General features: G+C 37.5%; 2 protein-coding genes across 3 annotated transcripts in view; both read left to right on the forward strand.

The window, feature by feature from the left end:
• Nucleotides 1–297: 297 nt before the first annotated feature.
• On the forward strand, nt 298–13,890 carry LOC107717384 (kelch-like protein 14). Its single transcript, XM_016524118.1, has 9 exons — nt 298–498; nt 1,164–2,067; nt 3,926–4,047; nt 9,928–10,017; nt 10,196–10,274; nt 10,464–10,654; nt 11,684–11,842; nt 12,031–12,188; nt 12,940–13,890. Exons 2-9 carry the CDS (start codon nt 1,187–1,189, stop codon nt 13,078–13,080), a joined length of 1,821 nt encoding a protein of 606 aa, XP_016379604.1. The 5' UTR covers nt 298–498; nt 1,164–1,186; the 3' UTR covers nt 13,081–13,890.
• Nucleotides 13,891–15,286: 1,396 nt separating this feature from the next.
• Nucleotides 15,287–16,511, forward strand: part of abcd4 (ATP-binding cassette, sub-family D (ALD), member 4) — a 6,290-nt gene continuing 5,065 nt past the window's right edge. For both annotated transcript variants that reach the window (XM_016524271.1, XM_016524266.1), the window contains exons 1-3: nt 15,287–15,632; nt 15,805–15,923; nt 16,011–16,138. In XM_016524271.1, the coding sequence (XP_016379757.1) occupies nt 15,601–15,632; nt 15,805–15,923; nt 16,011–16,138 (279 nt within the window). In that variant the 5' untranslated portion in view covers nt 15,287–15,600. The remainder of the gene's footprint in view (nt 15,633–15,804; nt 15,924–16,010; nt 16,139–16,511) is intronic.

The following is a 16,511-nucleotide window of genomic DNA, read 5'->3' on the forward strand; positions in this document are numbered from 1 at the left end:
AGAGAGGAAAGACTCGCCTTTTCTCCTCTCCTCTTTTTCCATAGATGTTTGAAATCGCAGTCATTTACGCTCGACAGTTTTTACAATAGCCTTGAGCCATAATTTTGCGAGTCTCTCCAGCATCCATACCCCTGCGCGGTCTCTCTCCACCGGCCATGCGCGTCCGTTTCTCTCCCCGACCGTGGATTTCCTATTACTCTCGTTACGACTCACTGAGCCCCAGGCCCAAGGATAATGATGTGTTGTTTCTTGGTAGCATAATTTGTCACACGTATATTTCTTCTTCTTCTTCTTCTCTTGCAGAAAGCACACAGCCCCTCTCACACTCACACACACTACTTCTTCTTGTTAATTCAGAGGAAACATAAATGATCAATGAGCTTGAATGAGCGGGGATCAATGGTTAGGATTCTGATCCATCGATCATAGACTTTTCCAACAGGACTGAACAAAGAAAGTGCACTGAAGGAGCCGCAGCTTTACTTTTCTTTAAGTCAGGTAAGTTTCGGATACCTATTACTAGTATTCGGCACGGGTGCGCACTGTGCGTAAATGTGCCACGGGCTGAAAGTTGCCGTTTCGTCTGCTGTTCTGCCTCAGATTGGGCGAGAAATACCGCGCGTGTTGTTGAACGGAGCGATTGCATTGTGTTGTTGCCGACCAAAGCGATGCGCAACCGCACATCTATGGTGGTGATGATGCTGATGTTGCGGGAGACAAACTAATTGCTTTTGTATCGCATATCGGGGGGAATGTGTGCACGCATTTATATCTTGTAGGGGGGTGTGTGTGTGTGTGTTTGCGTGGCCGGATAACAGATAGCGGGCAGTTTGTAGGCTAGATCGTGTGCTTTGCTTTCCAACAACCGAGCGTAGTTTGTTTCAGCCCGCAGCGACCATTGGATTTGACGTGCTCACGAACGCATGCATGAGATATATAGATGGGAATGCAAGGATGCGTGTGGTTGGTAAATGCATATGCTTGCATGCTGCAAACTTAATGTATTTGCATGCATGCACGATATATATACCGTAGATATATATGCACAAATCCAACTTGCATGCATGCATGAATGAGATACCTTCAGAATGCTTATGCTTTTATAAAACCGGCTGATGCAGTTCCATGCAGTGTAGTGCACCAATGGCATTGTTTACTCGCAGGAAGTGTGCGCAGCCCCGAAGTCATGTCCAGATCGGGTGACCGAACCTCCACGTTTGACCCGACTCACAGCGACACTCTGCTGCACGGTCTGAACCTGCTGTGGAGGAAGCAGCTCTTCTGCGATGTGACTCTCACGGCGCAGGGACAGCAGTTCCACTGCCACAAAGCCGTGCTGGCGTCCTGCTCGCAGTACTTCAGGTCCCTGTTCTCCACGCACATGCTGAGCAGAGAAGACGGGCTGGCGGCGAAGGACCAAGGCAGCAGCGGCACCCCATCCTCCTCCCCCGACGACAAGCTCCTGCCCAGCCCGCGATCCACCATCAACAACCTGGTGCTGCAGGGCTGCTCCTCCATCGGTCTACGGCTGGTGCTGGAGTACCTCTACACGGCCAACGTGACCCTCTCCCTGGACACGGTGGAGGAGGTGCTCTCCGTCAGCAAGATCCTCAACATCCCCCAGATCACCAAACTCAGCGTGCAGTTTCTCAACGACCAGATCTCGGTGCAAAACTACAAGCAGATCTGCAAGATCGCAGCTCTGCACGGGCTGGATGAGACCAAGAAGCTCGCCAACAAGTACCTGGTGGAGGACGTGCTCCTCTTGAACTTTGAGGAGATGTGCGCCATGCTGGACGCCCTGCCTCCGCCCGTGGAGTCGGAGCTGGCGCTCTTTCAGATGTCCGTGCTGTGGTTGGAGCACGACAGGGAGACCAGGATGCACTACGCTCCCGACCTGATGAAGCGCCTGCGTTTCGCCCTCATCCCTGCCCCAGAGCTGGTGGAGAGGGTGCAGTCGGTGGACTTTATGAGGAGCGATCCGGTGTGCCAGAAATTGCTCCTGGATGCCATGAACTACCACCTGATGCCCTTCAGACAGCACTGCAGACAGACCACAGCCAGCAGGTAGGATCTTCTTCATCGTCTCAACATATTTCTGTATATTTTTGTGGCTTTTGGGTGAAGAGTAGTGTTTTTATTTTTAAAATCCATTTTTTAACATGTAAATTTAACCAAGGGGTTGTGTGCATGGAAGTGTTAGATATACAAGAAAGACAAATAATGTTAAGTACTTGTATTTTAACAGTTTTTTTGGGTAGAACCAATTTGAGTTAGGAAATTTCAAACAGAAGAAAAGTTGAGTTTGTTTTCATCCTTTAGGTTGTTTATGTGAGACATGAGTGTGTAAATATAAAGCACTACACAATACTCTGTGCACGTGATCATGGCAGGCTTGACAGGTGTCAGTAAACTGATCAATCTTGTTGGTAAAGATCTCATACATTCTTTCGTGCCGTGTAGTTAACTTGTTAAGTGAATTAGATTAGATTAGCAATCGTTTGTTGCAATATCTGATCCATATTTGTTCACACAGTTTCCACGCTTTGCCTTATCTGTGAGATCCTCATTCTATTCCTCATAGTACTGTTTCAAGGTTGATTAATTTCAGCACTGTTGCAAGCTTGCATACTGCAGACAATATTGCAGTCTGCAGATGGGATAATTAGCAGGAATAGGTGACCGTGGAATAAACGGGAATCAGTTGTTGGAGAATAAGAGAGAGAGATTGTTTGCAATGAGATATTCTCATTTTAATAGTCTCTTTTTGGAATTTTGGACTCAGGAATTAAGATGTTATGAACGTCAAAAGGGCTTGATATGTTTACAAGTATGCATTTGCTAATAGAATTAGACTGATAAATTGTTTGATTGTTATTATTTGGCAATCACTTGTCACATTGTTTATCAGCTCTCTTCACCTGTTATGTTATGTCACCTATTTGCTGAGCATCATCCATGAACTTGAATAAGATGGAATCAGGGAATGACTCTATTGGTGTGTCCTGATGATGATACTAGTGTTGAAGACTGTGTAGTTTCATTGTACAAGGCTGGAGTTGTCCATTTATTTCCCATGCTCAGTCTTGCAGAGCTGAAGGGATTGTAAATATTGAACACCCAGATTTTAAAGCACTTATTCAATCTAAGATTTCAGTTGCACAGGCTAACCCCAAGGTCTCTAAACTGATCATATTGCAACTACATTTTTTTTACTATTGATTTGAAATTAGTTGATTTGTTTAATTAAATTATTGATTGACTGAATGGATGGATGCATATTCAGCCAAGGTATTCAAAAGCATTTCATTGTTGACAGCAGTCACATGCACAACTTTGGCCAATAGGATAAGAACACATAAAGGAAGAAATGAGGCTGTCAAGACCTTAACATGGCTTGAATCACAACCACACGTCTGATTTTGTCACTATAAGAGTTTGTGGCCTTTACAGATAATATTTAAAGCAAATAGCTATAAACAAACATGAAATGTGGCCAAATGCAAACAATGCATTATATGTTGCTTAATATATTTGTGCTTGTGTTAATTTCACAATTTAAAATGAGACTTCCAACAAAGAGTTATCACTAGTAACTAGACCTAAAAAATACATCCTGCATTAGTGTGCACTTGTGCATCGCACACACAAATCCTAGAGAAACATCATTGCAGTGGGGCTAATTGATTCTATAACTTAAAAATGAAGTAATTTCTCTTTTTTCCGTTCATTTGAGAGTGATGATAGAGCCGTTCAGCATTAATATTCTCCCATGTTCTCTGCTCGGCTTGCTGTCTCCCTCCTTGTGTTTGTACATGCTTTTACCTTGTTGTGGCATCTCATTCAATATGTAATTGCTCTGCACTAATAACGGCTAATGACAGAATTGTTAATGAATCTGTTTCCCCGTCCCTCTGTAACCCAGGATTCGTTCAAACAAACGGATGCTCCTGTTGGTTGGAGGCCTGCCCCCGGGTCCCGACCGCCTCCCCAGTAATCTGGTTCAGTACTACGACGACGAAAAGAAGACATGGAAGATCCTTACAAGTGAGTGCCTTGCTAGCATGGTATTTTCTCTTCCACAGGAAGAACCCTGCCCGTGTTGGGTTGTGCTCCATCGCAGAGCAGAATAGAGCGAGAGCTTCCTGAGATGCAGGAGGTAATGATGTATCACTATCACTTTTAATGTAACTTTTTAATCAGAGCGTGACTGCCTTCACACCATTGTGGAGCTGTAACGCCTGGATTCGCTTGTGTGTGTTTTTTATTTTTATGCCTCTGTCTTTTTGCATAAGCGTGCCGGCAAGATTAATTTTAATCTAATGATCTCGGGAAGATTCATCATCAGAAGATGACACGTATTCTTATTGAACTGCTTTATTAGGGCAAACATTCTCGTAAGTGCATTTGTCTTTGCGAGCAGCAGGGAAGGAATGCGAGCCGTTTGCGTGCTGCCAGTAGTTTGTCGTGTGTTTTGGCTTGACGAATTAGAATCAGAATTCTTAGAAGGATTTAAAAGACAACAATGGAGATCAAATGTGTTGGAACCTTGAGTACTCACAAAAATGATGTCTTAGTAGTAGGGATGTAACGATTAACCGCGAGCCGGTTGAAAATTGATTCAAATACGTGACGATTCAAATCGGTTGAGATGCTAAACAAATCGCGATTCAATTAGGGGTAGGAGTTTATATGAACGTATGTCTGAGGGGAACTTACTGTCTTTAGAAAAGTTTACGTGGTATTTTTTCTTTTCATCTTGCCTCTGTATAACACATATTAAAGTTCATAAGTGCAGCGCTGCTTTGTTTACAGCGGAAACCAAGGAAACGCTTTAAGCGCCACCTGCTGGCAGAGAGTGAATCTGCATCTCATTCAGCTCCTCTGCTGTTTCGGTTTCATGCAGAATCGTGAGTTGAGTGAATCGTTACATCCCTACATAGTAGTGTAATCTTGGAATGGAATATGTCATTTTAATGCTCAGACGTTGTTCTTTCATAGCTCAGGAGACTTGGAATGGAGATCCTAATTATTGTGATTCATTTGAGACACAACTTTTTCTCAAATGCTTCTCCTAAAACCACAGAAAAAATTTAAAAGACACAAAAGAGCCAATGGTTGACATGTTGATAGACAGAGGAGACACAAGTGAGATTTCTGTCTTTTGATCAGGAGATAAAAGAAAAAGTGTCCATTTGCACTTATTTTAGTTTAATTTCTGTCTAAAAGAAACAATTAAAGTGATACTCCACCCAAAAATTAAAATTCTGTCATAATTTATTCATGTCAGTTCAAAACTGTACAGCATGTCTTTCTTCTGTGCATAAAAAAAGATATATTTTTGTTGTTTTTTGTCTATGCAATGAAAGTACAGTATTGTTTGGTTCCCAACGTTCTTAAAAATATCTTCTTTTGTGTTCCAGAAATTCATACAGGTTTGAAAAGACATGAGGGACAGTAAATAATGACAGAATTTTCATTTTTAGGTGAACAATGCCTTTAAGATATTAATTCTGCTCAAACTCAATGTCTTGAGTTCATACTGATTGCAGACTTTGATGTCTTAGCAAATCTGAGCGCAGTTGGAGACATTGTTAAGGTTTCTTGTGAAACTATAGAGGAGATTTCTCAGGTGAAACATCGGAGAAGCTGGAGACAGATCTCATTTGCTCTACTTGTAATTTCACTGCTGTCTACAAGAAACAATCGAGGCAATAAAGAGATCTCCTTGGTGATTTTTCTTTCCTATGCATGTTTTCCTTGAAACAAATAGTCAGTTTATATACAGTAATATATCAGTCTAAAGTAAAGCCTCTTGCTTGTGATTCCTGCGGCTAACTGTTAGCCTCAGAGCTAGCTGTTGATGGTTTAAACGGCGTGTACAGAACTCAATTAGTACAGAATCAATCACTTACTGTCTGTAAATGTGTCAGTTGCACTGTTATGTGTATATGACAAGCTCCAGGTGGCTTGTGGTATAGCAAGAGCCTCCTCACTCAAAATGCTTGGAGTTTGTTCTTCGAAATCGTAGCAGGTAATGTTATGCAGAGAATCTTGGCAAGGGGAAACTTTTTGAAAGTCCAGTGTCATAGCACTTTTTAAACCACATAAATGGAGTATAATCCTAAATTAAGTATATATAGCTCAATATAGCATGCAATAACTCAAAATAAGTTAATTCTTCAAAAATCATTCTAATAAGCTGATTTGCTGCTCAAGAAGCTTTTATATTATCAATGTTGAAAACATTTTTGTGGGAACCGTGATACACTACCATTACATTGCTAAAAAGTGACAATAAAGATATTTATAATGCTACAAAAGATTTCTATTTTAAGCTATTTTCAACACTGATAATAATAAGAAATGTTTCTTGAGCAGCAAATCAGCATATTAGAATGATTTCTGAAGATCATGTGACACTGAAGACTGGAGTAATGATGCTGAAAATTCAGCTTTTCATCACAGGATATAAATTACATTTTAACAGATATTCAAGTAGAACAGTTATTTTAAATTGTAATCATATTTCACAATTAATGTTTTTACTGTATTTTTGATCAAATAAATGTAGCCTTGGTGAGCATAAGAGACTTCTTTGAAAAACACCATAAAAAAAGTAGTGTAGCAACTAGCCAAGACACAATGTATTATGATTTAATTAAAATGATTCTATAGTGTCTGTTCCTTACCGAGGCAAAACAAGGACATAAACGGACGTGCAGTCATTTTGTTTTATGGCTAAAATTGCGTTCAGTCATCCAATCACTGCATCGCTGAGGTGTGAGACCTACAAAGACACCTTAAGCTCTGAAACCTGCTTATAAGCGTTTGGCAGCACGCATAACATTCATTAATGAATTACATCTGGATCTATATAACTTACACTCATAAGGTCATAGTGTAATGTCCTTTATTTCTGCCTCAGACGTCGAGTCTTAAATGGCCCATGGCCAGGCGGAGCGACCAAACTGCAAAATCATCCTGTGAACACACCAGCAGCCCCTTGATGTCGTTTGGGGTGTGCAGGTTATTAACATTCAATCATAACTTTGCAATGAGCCGAAACCCAAAAGGGGGGGAACGGCGACTGATTAAAACCTTCATCAGCACTATTTAGGATGGTTCTCACGACTGGCTGCACCTCTCTGCTTCTATGGCTTTCTGCTCTGTGGTGAGACTGCCACCTAGTGCACACAGTGTGCTATGGTCAAAACGAGAAGATAAAAAACAGTTGTGACAAGTTTAAATGTGTTGATTATTCCATATATTATATATTGTGCCCCTTTATGCCATTTTTTATTCCTTTTTTTTTTTTTAGATGTGTTACAACATGTTTCATTTTAAACATATTTACACGAAGAAAACAAATTAAGAATTTTTTTGAACTGCATAAAGTCTTTTAAGATGTATTATTATTTTCATGACAATGAACCACTTTTCCATCAAATCAAAATAATTGATTTTTTTTTAGCTGAAATAATTGTATTTTTTAAAATATATATTTTATTTTATTTCAGTTAACATTTATTTTGTAACAAAGTAACTAACCATTTTTAAAATGGTTTTAGTTTGGTTAACTAAAATATCCCTGCTATGAATTCACATACAAAATTCAAAATTTACCTTAATTTACCCTATATAATTTTTTTTTTTTTTTGCATATTGCTGTTTGATTTTTATTTATTTAATGATTTATTTTCAATCAATGTAAAATAGTCTTAATGGTCCTAAAATAGGCTTAATTGTCTGGTAACTTTACGATAAGGTCCCCTTAGTTACCATTAGTTAGAGCATTAACTAACAATGTGCAAGTTGATGTTATCCTTGATAGTTAATCAAATTACAACTCTTCATTGTTGGTTCATGTTATCTCAGGTCCATTAAATACTAACATACAATTTTTGATTCTAATCATGTATTAGTAAATGTTGAAATAAACATGAATTAATAAATGCTTTAGAAGTATTTTTAATTGTTAGTTCACATTAATTAATGTAGTTACCTCATGTTAACAAATGAAATCTTATTGTAAAATGTTGCTAATTTTCTTTAACCAAAATAAAAAAATTAAAATTTGGATTTTTTTTTTCTGTGTTAAAAGTCCTAGTGAGCTGAATTTCAGGAGATTTGTGCCTTTAAAAGTCAATATCATATATCTTTGCAGTGTGCATGTTTCTTATCAGTCAGTTTAGCAATATGATGCATCTCCAACTGTGTAGATCAGGCTGTAAGATCAATAACAAAGCCTAGACTGTGACCTCATGATCATTTGAACCATCTCGCAACAAATCACAAGTCTGTTGGCACATGTGTCACGTCTGCAGCAGTAAATGTCAGCAGGCCACAAAAGCCTCGCATGCCTCCAGACACATGAGACGCCAAATCATTCTCTCACTGACAGTAAGATCTGTGTCAATCAGTCTGGTTTTGTGTGCAGCGAGAAAGTCGGGAGGTTCCCCTCGTGGGATGGAGCCGTGCGATTCAGTCCGGATCCGTTCTCAATGGAAAGGCCTCGGTGCATCAGACTCCAGTTAGATTGCGGTAGAAGAGGCCAATCGGGAAAAAAGCGTGATTCAAGGCTGTCTAATTTTACAGCAACTGTGATCCATCAGGCAGCGGAGATGTGACAGTGGAAATGAATGATCGTGGCAGACAGGTGGCTCTTAGCGTACGACTGATTTACGCTGCACGGGCACCGGACGAAGATTTATGGAGTGAACATGATCATGTTCATTATGACTGTCACCTCACGACCATTTCTCTCTATTTCAACTGGGGTCACTTTTGTGGGAGCTGGGGAATTAGAGGAGATGGAGACAGGAAAGACTACTGCTGGAAAGCAGCCTGTTTATCACAGATCTACCACAAACCGGAACTGTTAATATGAGGAAATTGGTTATGATTGGTTGTGACGGCATTTTATTCTGAATATTGTGAAAAATGCTGTTAAATAAGGATTCCTTTTTTTTTTTTTGCAGAAAGTGCACTTTCTGAAAAAAAATCTGTAAAATTTACGGTAAAAAACCGGCAGCTGTGGTTGCCGGAATTTTACCGTAAAAGATACGGTAGCAACGTTTTAGGTTTTACGGTTTTAACTTAAATTTACAGATAAATACCGTAATTTCATGTAATGTCCAATACAGTTTTTCACCGTATATAGTAGGGGAATTTACCGTAAACCATTTAACAGGTTTTTACTGTAGCATTTTTACAGTCTTTAACCGTTAAATTCACGGTAATTTTTTACAGTGTGCTGACTGTCAACGTCTGGAGGTCGAAGTATATTGTATGCAGTATTTTTGTTTTAGTTTTTGTTTATTTTTTATGATATTGCAATTTTTGCAACTTGCGTGATTTCTAAGAATTCATATTAAATACACATCAAATGTAAACTGATCACATTAATATAATATACAAATGTAATTAATGTGATCTATTTAATAAATGTGTATAAAACATATATATTTGTGTTTATATATTATAATTTTATTTAGAAAAGAAAAAGAAAAATGTTATGCCAGAATGGGTAATAGCTTTGCAAATTTAGCCTAATTAGACTGTCTAGTTAGTTTGGGACCAAATGTTGGTTTGTGGTTATTGATAAAATCATATTTTTTTCTTAAAATAATTTGGGTAACAGCATTGAATGGTTAAACTAGTCAAATGCAGTCAACACTAAAATGTGTGTAAAATTGAACAAAACAGAATAATATGTGGCAAAATAATATATTATTAAAATTATATTTGGATTGCAGCATTGGTTATTACTCTTTACATATTTAATACAGTATTAAATGATGGGCAAACAGTAAATGAGCACCATTTACACCATATTTACTGTAAATGTTGATTTTTGGATGCTGCTAATCTCAAAATGGTCCATTCTGAAGCACTAGACTCATCAGTTTTGTCTCTGTGTTGTAGTAATGCCATATAACAGCGCCCATCACTGTGTAGTTGAGGTGGAGAACTTCCTGCTTTTATTGGGTGGAGAAGACCAGTGGAACCCTAATGGTAAAACATGAATAAGTGTGACTTCTATGTACAGCTGAATACAACAACTTTATGCTGTCACAGACATTGATTTCCTTATAATTCAGTGCATGTGCCTGAAATGTTTTATAGTATATTTTTAAACAATATTTATAATGTTACTGTGTGAATAAAACTAATATGTATATCATCTTCACAGGCAAACACAGCACTAACTTTGTAAGTCGGTATGATCCGAGATTCAATAGCTGGATACAACTACCGCACATGCAGGAGAGGTATGATGCCTTCTAAAAATGACTTATTATTCATAAAATAATGAGAGCTCTTCATAAAATGGCTATGATTATTTCTTAAGCCTTTGTGATGAATTTTCCGCTCTTGGCTGCGACGGGGATATTTGCTGTAAACAGTCTCTACGTTGACTGATTTTAAGAGACGATCTTTTCATCTTGTCTTTGTTTCAGGAGAGCGAGTTTCTTCGCTTGCTGCCTGGATAAGCACTTGTATGTTGTTGGGGGAAGGAACGAGACAGGTTATCTGTCTAGCGTTGAAGCCTTTAACCTTGAGACAAACGAATGGAATTACGTTTCGTCTCTTCCACAGCCGCTGGCTGCGCACGCAGGTGCCGTGCACAATGGGAAAATATACATCTCAGGTTTGACGATACACCTCACCCAAACAGCGAATTAATCAAAGTGTCTGAGACGGTACTAACAGTTGCCATGTTTGAACTAAAATATCCACTTACTATTACCAGCACAGTTCAATTTGATTTGTTAGAGGTATTTTGAACACTAAAACAGCTACTTTCATTTTAAATTCAACATAAAATGGCAAACATTATTCTTTGGAACAACGTGCACTTATGAATCATTTCTGTAGCCTAAACAATAGAGCATTGTGCTTGCAACACCAAGGTCATGGGATTGATTCCCAGGGAATGCATGAACTGATAAATAAGTTTATATCTTCAATGCAATGTGAGTCACTTTGGATAGAAAACAAATCAGACCAGAATTTGTGTATTAACCCTCATGTTGTTTTCCGGTCTTTTTGACCCGGAGAGGATTTTCTTTTGCTAGTTAATGTTATCACGTTATTGGACCAAAACTTACTAACTTTGCTCACACAGGGTATTATATTTGTACTTTTTTTCGGGGTTATACTTATGGTGGTTCCGATCAAAAATGACTGGCATACCATGCAATATTATTGCCAAATCTTGGATTCAATCTTTTTATCAACTTGTTTTCCGTTTTTATCTCTTTTTGAAACTGATTGATCGCGGGCTTCACTGATCTGAGATAATACACCTCAGCTTTTGAATGAATACTGCCAAAATTATCCAAATAATGCTTTTTTCACTCAAAAACTGAGGTGCATAAACTCAGATCAATGAGGTCTACAATCAATAATTTCTAATAAAAAAAAAAAACGCAAGTTGACAAAAACATTGAATCTAAGATTAGGTGATAATATGACATATGCAAGATTTACAAGCAATTTTTAAAAGACTGGTTAGTTTTGACCGGGAGCAACAAATTAGATTTTTCAGCACATAACAAGGGTTAAGAAAGTAAAAACCGTCAAGTTTTAATTCCATATTGACTTGATTTTTTGTAAATCTCTTTTTGTAAATGTGTGTCCTTATGTTGAAACTGGTATTGTGTATGTTATGCTTCAGGTGGCGTTCACAATGGTGAATATGTGTCTTGGCTGTACTGCTACGACCCTGTGATGGACGTGTGGGCTCGGAAACAGGATATGAACACCAAGCGAGCCATACATGCTCTCGCAGGCATGAACGACCGCCTCTACACTATTGGGGGAAACCACTTAAAGGGTAATTTCTATAGCCGTAACCCAAATCTCAGCAGCGGTGGAGGCACATACTGTGTATGCAACAGTAATCAATACAGTTTCTTTTTAGTGATTCAATTCCAAGCTTACTAAAGTAACACTTTTACGCCTCCGAGTAAGAGCTTGGCATATACGCTAGGGGTTTCCCCTGATCTCTTTCTCTGTGTGTAGGATTCTCTCATTTGGATGTGATGCTGGTTGAATGCTACGACCCTAAAGCAGATCAGTGGAGCATCCTGCAAACGCCCATCTTAGAGGGACGCAGCGGGCCTGGATGTGCTGTTCTTGATGACAGTATTTACTTAGTGGGAGGCTACAGTTGGAGCATGGTAAACACATATTACACTTAAATGCGATAGATAGATAGATAGATGGATAGATGATAGATAGATAGATAGATATTTAATTTGATCCATTTTTAATTATTTAATATAAACAATTGTGTATATGTACTGTTTTTGTTTTATAGAAAAAACATGTATTAAAATAATGAATAACTAAAAACCCAAATGAAATTAATAAATTTTATTATTATTTATTTATCATTTATTTATTAATTTTTTGGCTAAAACATCTTTTCAATTTGTGTGTGTATTTACCATGCCCAGCCAAAACAATATGAATGTGTAAAAATGAAATAAAAAAAATATAAAATGCCCTTATATATTATCAAATGTAATTAAAAAATTTTTAAGAAGTGTGTAATTTTTGTCGTTAAAGTATCTCAGTTTAATATGCAGAGTTAACTGTATGTCATTTGTAGGTTGATTTCCCCCCAAAAAAAGGTGTTATCAAAACATTGCTCTGTTTGATTAAACTTTTCAACCACTCAAAATTGCAAAATGGGCTCGACCAATGGTGGGATGTCGGGGTTGGGACTATCTGTTTGACTGACCAATGGCAGATGGCTTCAGGAAACCTGTTCGGAAACAACCGCAATGTTTGCAATTCTGATAATGATAGTAATGCAGAAATGACACACTTCCCCATCAACTAAAATCTTTCAGGATATGCATGAAAAAGCATTTTGAAGCATTGAATGAAATATTGTGTGAATAACTTGTCAAATGTCTCTTGCAGGGGGCGTACAAGTCATCCACCATTTGTTACAGCCCAGAGAAAGGCACATGGACAGAAATGGAAGGAGAAGTGGCTGAACCTTTAGCTGGACCGGCCTGTGCCACAGTCATACTGCCAGCCTGTTTACCATTTAACAAATAACTATATAGAATGCAGAATAATTCAGCTGAGAAGAGGAAAAACCTGTCGGGATGGAAAGTCATTCGCTAAACGAATCAAATAAATGAGGAGACTCTCCCTATGGAACGCCCCCAGCTTTTGAACAGGAGGTGATGAGGTGTACAGATTATTATTTTTTTACTGGTCTGACAAGAGCACTTTGTTTCTTTCATACCTACCAGTTTTAAACTGATATAATCATCGACTTTACGTATTTGATGCTCACGTGTGTTGACATTCAGCTGCTCACATTCAATCATTTTTTTTATCATAAATGCTTTGACATAGCACGCATAATTTTTTTCCGAACCAAATCGATATCGCTTCCATACGTACTTTGTATTTTGTGGAAACCGCCGATCAAAGACAATGTTGAAGTGGGTTGACAAAGGAATATTCATGTTTTTCAAGCAAAACTCATGATTCTGTGTACACTGTAGAGTAGATATCAGCTATTCAATATATATCACACCATGTATGCTTGTTAGATATTGTCGCCATACTTGAGTGGCATATTGTTATTTGTACAGATGAGAGGGGAAAAATGTCAATTATATAAAAAAAACACATTTCAGTAAAACACAAGTTATGATTTATTGTTTGAACAATCAGTATATTATTTATTTAGCCATGTGGTATATATGCATGGCGTGAAGTGGAAAGCTTATTGTGTTTTACTGTGGGTACATATTTGTTTATGTTAATATCTGTTCATATCTCACAGTGCCTATTTTTAGCATCAGGCTGCTTTATTTCATAAAATTTCCCATTATAAGAATCAAGAATTTTAAATTGAGCCAAAATCACATACATTTTTGGCCTGACTGGTTTCTCTGAGACGTGATATGAAATCTGAATTTGTTGCACTGGTGTTTGTTGGCCCTTTTGATGAGAAAGGGAATGTTTTTCATTGTTGTAAATAATCGCTTGCAGTGGAACATTTTTGTGCTCATAGGATTTATTCTCAAATCCTGTTATGTTCTTTACATTTAGTCTATGAAAATAAAACTGAATTTCTGGATCAATAATCTGTCTGAGCTCCCCCACATCAACACAACACTGCTATCTATCTAAAATTGTTTATGTGTGTTTGCAGTATTACAACAACTGACCCATTACTCTGTTCTCTACAGTGTGCAATAATGTGTTTCATTTACATATTGGAAAGTATTTTGTTAAATACAACATCAAACAGGTCTGATAAAAGTCATTTTAAGGCCCAAGTACATATAAAACATCTTGAGTGTTACTCAAGCATGCATGCTGTATATTTTCTCTGAAAGTCAGAAGAGAATGTACATGACTTTGGCAGACTAAAGGTAAGGTCTGAAGATCAGTTTCAAACCGCAGGTCACATTTCAAGGACTGAAATACTTGCCATCTGTAAATCAATTATTAATTTTGTATTTTTAAATATATACAGTAGCCAGAAACCAGGTTTGGTAACTATTTAAGTTTTTGTAAAGTGATAGCATCCTGTTATTATACAATGAGTCCCAAAGTCTGAGATCACCAGTGAAAATGCCTGTATTTTAACTCCAATTCAATTGATTAAAAAAAAATTTTTATTTATTTTTTTTAATCCAGGACAAACATACTTTTTGTAAATTATAATGCAATCATTAATTACAGTATCTGTTAGTTAAAAATCAATGGTTTGATATTTTTGTATGCTACCTTTTACCAATGTGCGGTAAAAAAAAATTTTTTTAATAAATATTGTTTTCCCTTTGCAGCAATAATAACGTTGTTTATGCTAACAAAGTGAACACTAACTACAATAATATGAACTAACAATGAACAATATTTTTAAAGGATTTGTTAATCTTATTTAATGTTTCACCTTATTTCTACATATACTGATTCATTCTAACATTAAAAAGTTACATACATTAATGCATTATAAGATGAGCTATAATAATGCATATATAAATTACCAGAATTAACACATAAAAGTTTATAAAAAATGTTATATATATATATTATACGCTATAAAAATGTTTAGTTCTGTTAACATTCATATTTTAACGTAAAGAGCCTTGTTTGTTGCCCATGGGATTTATGAGTACAGTAATATTTTCTTCAGTGGATAAATTCAGGCAGTCCTGTCATAAACTTTCCTGTACAGCAGGTGGCAGCGGAGCATCAGACCGCGCATGCGCGTCCAAACAGAGACGAAGACGTTTCTGTGTACATGTGACCCTGCATGTGATAGGAAATTAATGTAGAAATAAAGTAACGCCTCATTTATTCATTTGTCCATTAATGCGGCACAAAAATTATAATGGATCGCGAGTGGTTTGATCCCTAATAAATTACTGTACAACTAAACGTCAGGTCTCTTTGTTTATGACCAGTGTTTGTAAGATTTAACTACATGTTGACGCTGTCACATGCTGTCTTAGACTTTGAACCCAAAGCCCATCCAATAAACTCCTCTAAAAGCTTGATATAAGCAAAGTTAGATTTGCCAGTCAGAAGGTCTCTTGATACACGTTCACCATGCCACCCATGAAGAACAGCAGTGTGAAAAGGTAGGCTAAGTCCTGAACTGACAGAAATCTAGAAATCAATTGAATAGAAAACAAAAATGCAGCTGTTTACTGTGTCTCGATGACAGTTTGAACCCTATATTTTAACTGAACTATTGAACTACTGTCACTAATTGTTGTCTCTAAGATTGTGTGGATGTGTTTTTTCCTCAAGACCAAAGCTAGACTGGAGGTTTCTCCAAAGATTCTGCCGAATTCTGAAGATCCTTTTCCCATCCTGGTCCAACCAGAGTGTCCGAATGTTCATGACGCTTCTTGGAGTCGCGCTTTCAGGTATTAAACTTATAACATCTGGACTGAGTTATGACAGCTTGTTTTGTCTTCTATCTGTGTTGGTTTCATATTTTTCTTCTGTTTCAGTTCAGCTTGTGATTTATCAAGTGGGTCTTATTCCGAGTCAGTTCTACGAGGTTCTGTCTGAGAAGAACTATGGGAAGTTCAAAGATCTGGTGCTGTTTGCGGTTATGCTCATTCTGATTAATTCAACGGTGAGTTTGGTCTGTTATTTATATAGTTTTCTGCAAGTCGCTTTTGGTAACAGCAACTGCTAACTACTCACTGTACTTAGTGGTAACACTTAGCTACTCTATTATGATATCTGGGTACAATTTTTATCCACCTTTTTCTTCAACACAAAGTAAGCCTATGGGTGAGACTTCCGGTTCATTAGCCGCTATAGGTAAATAACGAGGAGAATAACAATGTGCAGTAAACGGTCAAACTGTTTGCTCTACAAACCAGTGTGTTCATAATTAAGATAATACATTAAAATAATATGATAAGACACACCAATATCAAGCAGCAAAACGAACTATTTTGTTCAGTTAAAAATAGCTGGACGGAGTGGACGCAGATGAGACC

The sequence above is a fragment of the Sinocyclocheilus rhinocerous genome, unplaced genomic scaffold, assembly GCF_001515625.1.
Source record: "Sinocyclocheilus rhinocerous isolate Xijiao unplaced genomic scaffold, SAMN03320098_v1.1 scaffold1694, whole genome shotgun sequence".
Taxonomy (NCBI): Eukaryota; Metazoa; Chordata; class Actinopteri; order Cypriniformes; family Cyprinidae; genus Sinocyclocheilus; species Sinocyclocheilus rhinocerous.

Excerpts from the sequence above, each read along its gene's own strand:
- LOC107717384 (XM_016524118.1), top strand. The coding sequence starts at position 1,187 with ATGTCCAGATCGGGTGACCGAACCTCCACGTTTGACCCGACTCACAGC. Across the intron at positions 10,655-11,683 it reads TGGGAAAATATACATCTCAG|GTGGCGTTCACAATGGTGAA; the intron begins GTTTGACGATAC and ends GTTATGCTTCAG. Across the intron at positions 12,189-12,939 it reads GAGGCTACAGTTGGAGCATG|GGGGCGTACAAGTCATCCAC; the intron begins GTAAACACATAT and ends TGTCTCTTGCAG.